The sequence below is a fragment of the Sinohyriopsis cumingii genome, chromosome 1 (genome assembly GCF_028554795.1).
Source record: "Sinohyriopsis cumingii isolate HCF-2022 chromosome 1, ASM2855479v2, whole genome shotgun sequence".
Lineage (NCBI taxonomy): Eukaryota > Metazoa > Mollusca > Bivalvia > Unionida > Unionidae > Sinohyriopsis > Sinohyriopsis cumingii.
This window is the reverse complement of record NC_142961.1, coordinates 37,553,755-37,566,953: the sequence shown is the minus strand read 5'-3', so window position 1 is coordinate 37,566,953 and position 13,199 is coordinate 37,553,755. Positions and strand designations below refer to the sequence as shown.

General features: G+C 35.7%; 2 protein-coding genes across 5 annotated transcripts in view; one reads left to right on the top strand and one right to left on the bottom strand.

Annotated features, from left to right (window-relative positions):
* The window catches only part of LOC149806723 (nuclear transcription factor Y subunit gamma-like), a 34,783-nt gene extending 31,699 nt beyond the window's left edge, over positions 1-3,084 (bottom strand). The window contains exon 1 of one of the 3 annotated variants that reach the window (XM_089956926.1): positions 2,997-3,084. The gene's annotated coding sequence lies outside the window, so the exon portion shown is untranslated. Of the gene's footprint in view, positions 1-2,579; positions 2,742-2,978 lie in introns of those variants that run through there. The other 2 variants (XM_089956927.1, XM_089956928.1) reach the window with 2 other exon arrangements.
* LOC149806722 (mediator of RNA polymerase II transcription subunit 8-like) overlaps positions 2,874-13,199 on the top strand; it is a 33,703-nt gene continuing 23,377 nt past the window's right edge. Inside the window, exons 1-3 of one of the 2 annotated variants that reach the window (XM_089956929.1) lie at positions 2,874-2,909; positions 8,016-8,134; positions 12,840-12,984. In XM_089956929.1, coding sequence (XP_089813055.1) covers positions 2,877-2,909; positions 8,016-8,134; positions 12,840-12,984 — 297 coding nt within the window. In that variant the 5' untranslated portion in view covers positions 2,874-2,876. Of the gene's footprint in view, positions 2,910-3,024; positions 3,163-8,015; positions 8,135-12,839; positions 12,985-13,199 lie in introns of those variants that run through there. The other variant, XM_089956930.1, reaches the window with a different exon arrangement.

The following is a 13,199-nucleotide window of genomic DNA, read 5'->3' as shown; positions in this document are numbered from 1 at the left end:
TTTATATAACCTTCCATTTAGTAGAATAACAAGATTTTCTAGTTGGCTGCTATGGTGACCTTATTGGATGTCTGACAAGGACCTATTTCATATTGGGCCATTCTCCAAGTAGTTTAGGAGGATTAGTGACAACAAACTTGAACTTTTAGTCTAACAGACACTTAGGCCATCCCATAAGATCATCTGGTTCATTACAAGTGCAGCTAAAAACAGATCTGCTCCTTCTTCAATATGATAAAAATCATAACTAAAACCGACAGTCAAGTACTGTAGTTGCATCTTACTTGAAAATCCTTGGCTTAGTGTATCAATTTTAATAAAACTGGTACAAACTATTTTTTTTAAAACTGACAGTAGAAAAAGGATTTCACTTGTTCATATTTTCTCTCCTCTTCAAGACATGCAAGTACTAAAATGTTACCCTCAATCCATATAAATAAATGCATTTGATCTAATGTAAATGATATAAGAATCTAACTAGAACAGCATCACTATTTTTAAATTATCTAAGCTAATGATACACAATTAGAATTTCCCAAAAACATGTAAGTGAAACATTGCTGTTATTTGCAAGTCTTTCTACAAGATCAAAGTGTTTCCACCAGGGCTGCACTACTATTGGTACCTTATACTGACAAGGGCAGAAAATGTTGTTACAAGACAAAATCTTACCGGTACAAATTCTAATCAACTAATCTCATCAATGCATGGTTTATCCCTTGCACAGTGGAGAAAATTATGCTGTAAACAATATATTTGAGTAATAAAATGAAATGGATGCATTTCTGTTCATTACAGGAGCTGGGTCCATAATGAACACTGTTACAAGTCAACACAATGACACCACAATTGGTTCCAAACAGTATTTTGAATTTTATCCTATCTGCAACCCAGCAAATTATCAGGTCAACATCATTAAATGTAGCTAGAAGTACCTAATTCGTTTCACACAAAGTAATTAAAATGAATTAGGTACATTTAGCTACATTTAATGACGTGGTCCTGAAAATTAACTGGCAAAAATAAGATAAATTTCACAATGTTGTGTGGAACAAACCATTTCAATATCATCACTGTCAGACAACTTACTCCATACACAAATGACAACAGTGGTTCAAAGTTCATTTAAAAATAAATAGTTAAAGTGTTTCCATGCACCAGATGAAATGTTTAGCTGCTTGGAGTGAAAGCTTTCAACTTCAGCATGGCTAGGTCACATGACCTAGAGCAATCTATAAAAAGAAACCGGCAAAATCCAAGCCAAGCCAATCCACAGCAAACGTGGTTATTAATTAATTTGAACAAGAATAAATAAAAGCATCAACGGTATACTGTACAAAACAATAAACTCTGTAACGCCCATTACTTTAAAAAAAAATAAACATATCATTTGTTGTGCAATGATTACAGATTCTTCAGCAAAAATAGAATGAAGCAAAAAGTGACTGCTTGAAATAATGTTTATGAAACAGAAAGAGGAGTATGTAAGATACATCTCCTTCCGGTGCTGTGTTGTTGCCGACAATCACTGATCAAAGTTGGCAGGGACTACAACTGGATGAATGGAATAAATAGGCTTCTTATAGACTTTGGTCTGGAGACAGTTAACTTCAAGACATAAAAAACATTGTAAAATTTGTTGGTACAAGAATAATGACAGCCTCGTCTTTCTCTGTTAGAGAGATAAATTTTACTGGTAAAAACTGGCATATACCAGTGGAACGGCACTGAGATTTAGTGATTTTCACCCCATGGCAAATCCAGTGATGCTATTATATATAAAATATTTACAAACAAATTAAGTTTTGGTTGAAGAATTACAAGTTCCAAAAATGATGCATTTCTTTCTATGTTTTATGAGAATATATGACACTGTTCAGTTTTCAGACTTGACAATTAATCCAATTTTCCTTATTTCTGGGGCAACAAGTCAAATTTGATCCATAGGATCACGGGAGGAAAGTGGATCTTAGAATTCACATTTTGTTTGTAATTTCCTTTCAAATTAAACTTCATGTTCCCAACAATGATTATTAGTCGTCCTGGTGCTAAGACCAGGAACTTTTCCCAGCCAATGTGGTTACGCTGTGATGCCATTCCCCATGAATCATAAATACCTTAATACTGACCTTTAACCTTTGTACCTCTGACATGTAACAGTCTTGGAATTTAAGGTTATGATAAAATAATAATGTTCTCTCTATGTCTAGTTGTTAAGGCTACACCAATTCATAAACTTTAAACAGACATCAAGCAGACACTTGCTCATGCATTGTACTCATTTATGTACCTATTTCAGACCACAGGGGATCGTTACAAAGAAAATTTTGGTGTATCCGTCTATGAATCAAGGGATGGGGTTTCTAACCTGTAACAATATAACACAACAATGTTATACTGTTACAGGTTAGAACCCCCATTCCTTGATTCGTGTTGTATTGTTACAGGTTCGAAACCCCATCCCTTGATTCATGGACGGATATTCCAAATTTTCTTTGTAACGATCCCCTGTGTTTAAGAACCGTTACGCTAATTTATAAAGAGTGAACAAGATCTTGTTCTGTCACTCTACTACGTACGTTCGGCAACCACAATCGACATGTTTCACGCCACTACGACCACGTCCGGCCATGAAACAAAAAACTGCGAGCAGCAAAGCAAATACTGAAGGCACATCCCATGATGGTATCTTTTATTTTTAAAACCAGTAAACGAATGACTCCTGTTTTCAAGATGTTGATACTACATTTGCTGTAGTGTTTACTATAGAATTTACCATTGACATATTTCGTGAATATCAGTGGATAGGAGTTTGCGATTCGGACCAATAAATTGGACAGAAATGTACACCCAATCAACTTGCTGACCGCCCACCAATGGGATTAAAGATGACAGAAACCAACCAGCAGGTGCGAAAGAACGTCCGCACGTGGATAATAAACTTATTTAAGTTGTTATTCGACGTTTTTACCACTTACCTGATTCAAAATTTTTACCTTAAACTCCAAAAACCTGTCGAAAACTGAACAGGAAATTTTATTCGGAAAAATGGCGGATTTACTTCGAAATACCGAGAGGACTATCACTGCGCACGCGTTAGAATGCCAAATTTAATTTACTTCCGGTTTTGTACTTTTCCGTGGAAAATCTGAAGCAATGCAGGTTGGTTACTATCTGGATTGCCAAAATCGTCAATGAAATTAAAATCAACGCTCTTTGGGGGTGGGGTCACTTTTAACAAAATATAAACATTTCAATTTCTATGCTGTAACCTACAATACAGACTCATTAATGTCATGTATAACTGTTATAAATGTAAGGGAGAGGAGTTGCAGTCCTGCATATTGTCATTAATCATAGATAATTGTCAAGATTTAAATGATAAGATTATTCCTTAGTCTTTGTAGATAATATTAATAAATTATTCACTGTTTTCGTCTTATTTAGATATTTATCATGTTCACACTTTTATCATTGTACCATGCATTTGTTCCTACGTCGGCCGAGTCATACCAAAGACTTAACAAAAATGGTACTAACAGCTACCTCGCTAGGCGCTCAACATCACGAGGCTAGTGTTAGGACTGGTTGGCCTGGTGTCAGGATAATGTGACTGGGTGGGACATCATGCTACATGCCTGCGGCATGATGCCCCAGTGCTGGACATCACTATAAACTGCCACACTGCAGACATCGTTAAAAATCCTAATCACACACACACACACACACACACATTTATAATTGTTGAGTGCTCTGCACCATAAATGTACTCAAGAAACTTACAGACAAAAATTATTGGTCAGTATTTGGATTTGGTCAGGTACTAAAGTGGGTCAAGAAAAGTGGACATCAAATCTATCATAACAAATAGCAGGGTAGTAAGAACTGTTTTCAGTTTACTCTGCTTCATTGTGGCATCACACACTACATTTAGTCTAGTTTGTACTGGATCACACCTTTCGGTTGATTTCATCCGAAAATGTCCACATACTTTAACAATGATTTTGCCATGTATATTTATTGGAGTATGTAAGTAATGGCCTCCCAAAAGGAATATGGACATATGAGGATCAGAATAATTGCCATTTAAAGGTATGTAAAATCAAATTATAACAAATTACACCCATTACTGAAATAGTTGGTACTTAACGCCTAAATGACCTGTATGACTTTTATTGTAATAGGTAAAATTATTTAATCAAGTGTCACAAACTATTTTTCATTAATTTATAAACAACACTGAAAAAGTTTACAATTCTTTACTGTTGGCATATTGTAGAACTGTTGCTAGTTCTTATGCAATATTTACTCACATAACAGCTTGAGGTTCATGCACATTATTTCTGCTTCCACACACTGGATTATGGCAATAGTCTGTATCAGAAACAATAGTACAGCATTATGTCATTAAGAACTGACATGTCAACTACATGTAAAATTAATTCATTAGCCAAAATTGATCTATTCATAAAATTTGGAAGCCATCTGGGTAAAATAATGACTGTTTTGGTAACCACTAATGGAAACACAGCAGTGGGCTAACTTAAATTTGCCTTCCCAGGGCTTTTATACAGTAAAACCTGTTTTGAAAGATCACTCTTATGTGAGACCACCTGTTTTGAGAGACCTTATTCTGAATGCACAGGTTTGTTGATTATATAGTATTATGACATGCTATGAGAGACCACCTGTCTTTAAAGACCATAATTTTCTGTTAGAAGGGGTGGTCTTTCAAGACAGGTTCTACTATACTTCATTTCTTCTTTGCAGTGAGTCATTAATAATAGCACAGCATTCCCTAAGTACAGGTAGTGCATTAATACCAGCCTCAATCTTCTGTCTCCATTAGCATGGCCTTCCATTAAAGTTGGAGGGGGAGTTGCCAAAGTAGGCAGGGGAGGACCTCCCCCAACGGGTTTAGTTTTTTTTAAGTTGCTGTGTGTAAAGTAAAAGTAGCCCGGTAAATCACGTTCTGGGGGTAAACATGCATGTGCTCAAATGGGTATGCGTTCTGCTGATTAGCCTCATTGAGGGAACGCTTTACAATACTTTAAAATCTTTCAGTTACCATATATATTTGCTTATAAGTCGAGTCAAACTGCAAATAACAATAATCCAGATCTGACATAGCATAATGTGCCAGCAGACCCAGGTTTATGTCTTACTCCTAACTGTACATACATAGATCTGCCAGAGCATTATGTGATGGCAGATCTGGTTCTCTGGAGTTTGCAAATGGACTCATCTTATAAGCGAGTATTTATGGTATATAAAATGGCCTGATTGGCTAATTTAACACTGGCCACCATTACAATGAAGCTTATTCTTTTCACATTGAAGAGTTTCCAAGGGCAGTAGATTGAAATGGTCTACATTACATTCAGAATCATAATGTCTGTTGCTAATGTAGAGCAGAATTTTGTGTATTTTGTGCAAAAGATTATATCTGCTATAAACTTGGGCCAAATCTGTTAATAATTTTTGTGTGTTTTTGATTTTCCTGAATGCATACCCATTTGAGCACATGCATGTTTATCCCCATTGAAATTTTATGTGATGGCAGATCTGGTTCTCTGGAGTTTGCAAATGGACTCATCTTATAAGCGAGTATTTATGGTATATAAAATGGCCTGATTGGCTAATTTAACACTGGCCACCATTACAATGAAGCTTATTCTTTTCACATTGAAGAGTTTCCAAGGGCAGTAGATTGAAATGGTCTACAGTACATTCAGAATCATAATGTCTGTTGCTAATGTAGAGCAGAATTTTGTGTATTTTGTGCAAAAGATTATATCTGCTATAAACTTGGGCCAAATCTGTTAATAATTTTTGTGTGTTTTTGATTTTCCTGAATGCATACCCATTTGAGCACATGCATGTTTATCCCCATTGAAATTTTATCTGTTGCAGTATTCATATATCTTCATGTAGATGATGTAGATTTGTGTTTTATGCTTTATGCAGTATTCATTTTGTACAGTGATTTCTTGGAAGCCATAGAACAAGTTAGGATATATAGTTGTCAGCTTGAATTCAGCACATGGTATCGCAGATCCAGCTTATATCATCCCCTGTATCCTGCTTCTTTTAGTTCCTTGGTTGTCAAGTTAAATAATTGAGATTTTTTTAATGAATTTCTCATTTTAAATAGTAAGAGATCTAGTCTTGGCTGAGCTCCAACAAAATATTTTTTTAAACTTTAGATTTTGTTTGTCCAGTCAAAACTTGAGCTACCTTCATGCATGATTTACAATGGCAGATCCCACAGTCTAGATATATCTTGATGTTTCAACATAACAACATCCCAGGCATTCATCCAGTGAAACATTGCTATCTGGCTCATTAGAGGAGGTAAATTTATCCTTGTCTTTGCTACTGAAGAAGATCCTTCTAACCTGTTATTTTTGTTTGAAAACTAAATATTTATAGCCAGTAACACGTTAGAATCAATTCCCAAGATTTTGCAAGATTCATTTTGGGAAATTATGTGGTGATGAAATTAGACACTTATAATGACCTGAGTAAACTAAATGTCTTGATGACTTTTGGCCCTTATATAAAAATGGTTAATTATGACCAAATGATGTATCATAAATCATAACCCACTATCTCAAGGTCATAGCAAAGGGGAAAAGACCATATTTTGGATGACAACTCATCATGAAGGACCAGATATTTCATACACTGGTCAGCTTTGTTTTACAGTGGTCTTGTAAAGCCCATGTCAGGATGACTACTCTCTGAAACTTAGAGTAGTTTTTGTTTTTCTTATAGTGAGACACTTCAGTAATTAGCTTTTCTATCTTTTGACCTTGAATGGACAGTCACAATATGTGACAGGACATAATTCAAGTTAACATCCTGAACGGAAATAATTAGTCAGGGAAGTTATCTCCTTTTACATCCACGAAAAGAAAACCATTGCCATTGTACATGACACTGTTATTCTAGTGGAAATTGTAGCAAATTGTGCAATAGTCTGAATGAAAAATGACTGATTTAAAGTACATAATGCAGGAAAAGTAAATTGGCATTGCAGAATTGATAAATCTATGATCCAAGTGCCTGTACTCATTATCAGGCTTATCTGTCAAAGTCCTTACTGGAACTGCTAATGCTGAAGTAACCATTTCTCTCTAGAATTAATTTAGACAACTCAGTCCACATATGCTTTTATGGAAATTAATGCTAAGGACTTTATCATCTCTGTATATTTTCTCTCCATGTCATGATGTGCCATGTGTTCTAGATTGGTGCTGGTGCTAATGAAAATTACGAAGACATTTCTGTCAGTCATCAAAATAGTCATATTCTTCTTTTCTTTGACAGTGAGCATACTCTATTCAGTAAGCTTGGGATGTGCTCAGTTTGCTCTTTCTAAAATCAACACTGTACCTGTATTCTAATTGTACTTTATGAGGGCCATGGGGGAATTTTTCATGTGCCAAAAATGAAAAATATGGGGTCACTGTGCAAAGACACAGACTAAACTGAATCCTGTATATGTCACCACAGGTATAGTTATGTACCAAACTTCAATATTTAATATTAATATTATGTATAATATACCTCTTTAAGTGGAGCCCCAGTTAGCCAAGTGCTTTAAGGCACTTGCCTTTTCAAATCACTGATATGTCAACTCTGTCCACTTGGGTTCGAGTCTTGGGCTCATCCAAAATGGGTATGTGAGAAAGCTTGCCTGTAGCTTTCTAAGGATCAGTAGTCCTTCCCAGGATTTTCTGAGTTTTTCCTCCACCTAATATACTGGCCCCCTTGTATAGTCTATAATGTACTGAAAACAACCTCAGTATTAGATGACCACCCCGTGTAGTGTTCCACGTTTTTGACTACCTTGAACAACATTACACAGTGGGAGTAGTGTACATTATTTACCAAGATATATGTATGCTACATTAGTGTGCAATGTATATCAGTTTATGACGTACTTCTGTGTGATAATTATTGTAAATGCAAAACCATATGTCTCTGATATTGTATCATTTTTATTATAGAAAGAAGAAAAGCAGCTGGAGCAGTCCTTAGAGGGATTGATTCAGAGAGTACAGGAACTAAAGAATGCCATTCAGTTGTTCCTGTTTAAGCTTGAACATGAATATGAGACATTGAACTGGTAAGAACATGAAAGTATTTAAGTTTATCCATCTATTTATCTATCTACCTCATCACTATAAAAAATACTACTAATAATAGTATTAGATGTGAAATAATTTTGATTCTAAAAAGTAGGCCACAAATGAATAACAATTAAAGTTTGAGCAATTAACCCAAGAAACAAACATGTTTAGAGGATTAACACAGAATGGACACATTTTTGGGGGACTGCTTATATCAGTTTCTTGGCCCAACAATTATTTGTAAAAATCTGGGTTACCGCTCCGGTGGCCTAGTGGTTAGAGCAGCCATCTCAGATGCAGAAGGTTGTGGGTTCGATCCCCGGCCAAGTCATATCAAAGACTTATACAAATGGTACTAACAGCTGCCTCACTTAGCGCTCAGCATTAAGAGGCTAGTGTTAGGACTGGATGGCCTGGTGTCAGGATAATGTGACTGGGTGGGACATCATCCTACATGAATGTGGCATGATGCCCCAGTGCTAAACATCACTATAAACTGCCACACTGCAGACATCATAGCGATATGACTAAAAAATTGTTAAAGCTATGTTAAAAATCCAAATCACACACATGCATACAAATCTGGGCCATTGAGTATTCAATTATTCACTCACTGTTGTGCCTTGGTTATTTCTTAACTAGCATGAAAACTGAAATTAATTAAGATTCATTAATGTTCTGTGAAAAACTGTCTGGTTTCCTTAGCAAAGATGCTTCATTTTCTTACATAATTTTAATATTCAATCACTTGGTAGCTTATTGTTCAAATTCTGCACTGACATAAATGTAAGCTTATTAAAGTTACAAGTCCATATTGCATATCTAATAAAGGAATCAGTAGTTTGTAGGAGTCATTCAGTGCATTTATATTATGCAGTGAAAACTCAAGAGACAAAATGTGATTCTAGTTACTAAAGGAGATTTCTCCCTTCAGTCACAAAATAGCAAAAAAAAAACAGAAAAAAAATTATGTCATCTGTCATTCAAGGGTTATGCATAGCTGCCAACCCTCACGCATTTGGTGTGAATTTCACGACTTTTTCAGCGATTCACGGATTCACGCCGTAAGCCAAAAATTCATGAATTTTCCAATCCAAAATTATTTTAAATCTTTAATAAAATAACCAATTTCCCGTTAAGCGCTAGTCGTGATATTCGCAGTTGCCAAAACGGTCCGGTACTGCTGGTCACGATATTAGTAGATCTACAGCCGATTAGTACAGTTCGCCCGGTAGCAAGCATTTTAGCCTATTTTAATCTATATATATAAGAGTAGTTTTACAAATGCCTTTGAAAGAAACTGGGGCCTAACAGGAAATTTGCTCTGCGCATGCATCAAAACACTGATTTGAGTTACTTTTCAGCATCACATGTAAGATCTTGAAAATGTCTTCACCACCAAGGAAAAAGAAATGTATTACTGAAAAAGTGATGTTTAATTTGGAATATATCAAAAACTGGCCGTGCATTCTGCCATTAAACATTGATATTCATTCATGCTTTTTGCACTCAGTGTGCCATCGCAGAGACGATGTGAGGTAGCTAGATGTGAGGAAGAATGTCAGTCGCAAAAACACGTGGAAGTTGGGAAAATTAAGAATTCACAGATTTCAGCTCTGGAATATTTTAAACCATTGGCAGAAGACCTGCAGGCTACCAACGCTGAAGCATTATTTGTGAGTTTTCTTGTCGAACACAATCTACCTTTTAACCTTTATCAGCTGTTCTGACAAATCATCAAATGTTCCTAGACTCGGAAATCGCTTCCAAATTTTCCTGTGGAAGAACCAAAAATGCTGCACCTCCTGTGCATTCCTCACAGCAACAGTGACAGCGAAAGAGTATTTTCTTTAGTGAGGAAAAATAAGACAGACTTTAGGGCCTCCCTAGCTGCAGAAAATTTTTCAGCAACTTTAGTTCCCAAGATCAACCAGCAGGCAAGAAATGGAACTGTTAGAAAACAAATTTACGATCAAGCAGTTGAGGAAGTTCAAGTCTGCCACAGTATCATGTCTTGATAAATAAATATTTCTGCATATATGTAGTGTTTTATTTTTATTTTTCGAACTTGATATAGTGTAGTATTGACGGTCGGTGTGGATGGTGTGGTCAGAGTGGATGGAGTTATTTTCATGGTATTTTTCACAAATTCATGTCCAAATTCACGACTTTTTATCCCTATTTTCACTAATTGTGAGCCTGGAAGGTTGGCAGCTATGGTTATGATGTAATTCATTGAAAATTTGTGTAATTCTTGTAAATGCCGTTGAAAAAAAATTTGCTTCACATGCATCATGTACCTTGAGGATAGATTCGCTTGCTTTACTACATATACAGTTTCTATATCTGCTATGACTTTGTTTAAATATGAACTTGGCAATTTAAAGTTTCTTTAAAAGAAATTGTATTTTTTATATTGCCGACAAAATGATGGAGCATATTATTTTGAGGTCATCCATCCATCTGTTATCATTTGGTTTCCACAAAATAGCCGTAGTCATTCACGATCTTAGTTATCAAAACCTCGAGCATGGCTTTCACAGACCTGCCAACTCTCACAATTCTGGCATGAATTTCATGCCACATGCAAAAAAAAATGAATTCCTGAATTCTCAGTTGGCTTAAATCAGGAATTAAATAACTTTTTATCTCATTAAGTGCTAGTCATGACTGCAGCAGTGATCACTGATGCCAGTAACAGCCCTGTATTGCTAGTTTTGATTTGGTAGAACTATATACAGTTGCAGTAGTTTGCCCTGTAGCAAGCATTATTAAGTATATGATCTGTATTTAGAAAAGAAGTTTTACAAATACTCCTGAAGAAAATTGGGGCCCAGTTGATTTTTATTTATAAATGGCACATGTTCCTACTCATTGCAACTGTAAATTTTTTTAAACAAACACTGAAGACAGCTTTTTCAAGTGTAGGAATTTCTGTGATATTGAAAGACAGCATATACATCGTAATTTGCTTGACTTGATATTTTTCCGCACATCCGCCAACACCACTGATCGTTAATCGTTCGATGTTTTACCTTCTGGATTAATACCATTTTGCAATCAAGCTATAATACACTTAAAATGTTTTCACCTCCAAGGAAAAAGATTTGTATTCCACAAAAAGTGAATCATAGATTGGAGTACACCGAAAATTGGCCTTGCAGTCAGTCATGAAACATCAATGTACATTATGCATTTTGCATAGTAGTTTGCAGCGAATTTTAGAATTGGGAATGTGCACAGGGGCTTGTACCATTGCTTACAATTTACCTGTCATACATGTAAGATAAGTAAATTGTAGGCAATCATATGAGTCCCTGTGGGCATGTGGCAGAATGATGTTAAAAAGCACACTGCTAACATAAAGCATATAGATATTGGGAAAATTAAGAGTGTCCACAGTAGATTTCAGCTCTGGAATACTTTAAGCTACCTACTCTAGTCCTGCAAGCTACCAGTGCTTAAACATTTTTTGTGAGTTTTTTTGTTCAATAGAACCAGCCTTTTTCAGTTGGAAATCAACAACAGTGACAGTGAAAGAGTATTTCTTATTGTGAGGAAAAACAAGACAAACTTTAGTGTCGCCTTAGGTGGTGAAAATTTGTATCAATTTTAGTCACCAAGATAACCAGCAGGCAAGAAGCCTGAACTGTTTTGAAAACAAATTTACCATAGCCCAGTTAAGGAAGTTCAAGACTGCCACAGCATCATATGACAACTAGCATGAAGTTTGTGTATATCACTCAGTAAATTTGGCTGCAGATAAATTTGTACATGTAATCAGTATAAATAATGTTTTATTTTTATTTTAGGATTTTCATTTAATGCAGCACTGACCATCAGAGTGGATGCAGCTAGTGTCATGGTATAATTTTCACTAATTGTGCTTAAAATTCACTAATTTTTATCTCACTTTTCACTAATTGCGAGTCTGGAGGGTTGGCAGCTCTGCTTTCACTTGGGTTAAGGAAGAAACCAATTGACTTTCGGCTCAGAATCTAAAGATCAAGGTTGCTGTGAAAGAAAGAAGACAGTTTCTGCACATTAACTCAAGTTCTTCCTACCTATGGTTACCAGAACTTGCAGGTTTCAGGCTAAAAATGTCAGCTTCACATATATGAGAGAAGAACAATGGTTTCTGTGCAATAACTGGAGTTCTCTATCATTCACAAGAGAATCCCTGGGTGGTTGAGTGGTTCACAATTGTTATTTATAGGTTCTTCTCAATTTTTGTTGATCCAAAACAAATTGCACATAATTTTACAGGAAGCACACTGGCATCAAGGTGTTTCAGGTTCAGTTTGCTCATAATTTTACAGGGAGCACTTTGACATCAAGGTATTTCAAGTTTGTTCAGTGAATGCTGATCCATTGTCCAACATGAATCTGTTATTAAAAAAGGTGGAATAACCTTTAAACAGCTGCTAAAAATTTCTAAACAGAAGTTGATCAGATTTGACAGAAAGAACATCCTAGCCCAGCTGGCTTTCAAGTTTATGCAAATGATACCAATCCAAACAGCTTTTGCTGAGATCTTGAATTTATCCTGATTGTAGGTCAAAGAATTTGAATATACAGTGTCTCTAGCTTATCAGACAATGTTTTAAAACTTTTGGGAAATTGTTGTCATTTATAGTGAATGTATACTGTTAGTAACTGTATGTTCAAAATTTTAAGAATTATTGAATATATCTTTTTCAGGCCATCAGTACTTGATAATTTTGCATTATTATCAGGGCAGCTGAACTCCCTAGGACGATTATTAAAAAATGACAAAGTGCCAGCCCTCAGGAACCATGTATTTTTACCACTTGTGCTTTCCCCAGACAGAGATGCTGAACTTGAGGTAAGAAAATAAAGGTCTGAAATACTCTGAGTCACTTTAAATTCATTAGCAACCAGTTTTAATCAGTAAGCTAGGCCATGAATTTCAAGTTGCAACAAAATATGTACCAAACTGGTATTAAATGTGCCCCCACCCACACAGTTCCCCTCCATCATATCTGACTGTAAAGCATCACTGATTGAAATATTAGTTGTTTTGGAAATAAAATATTTTCG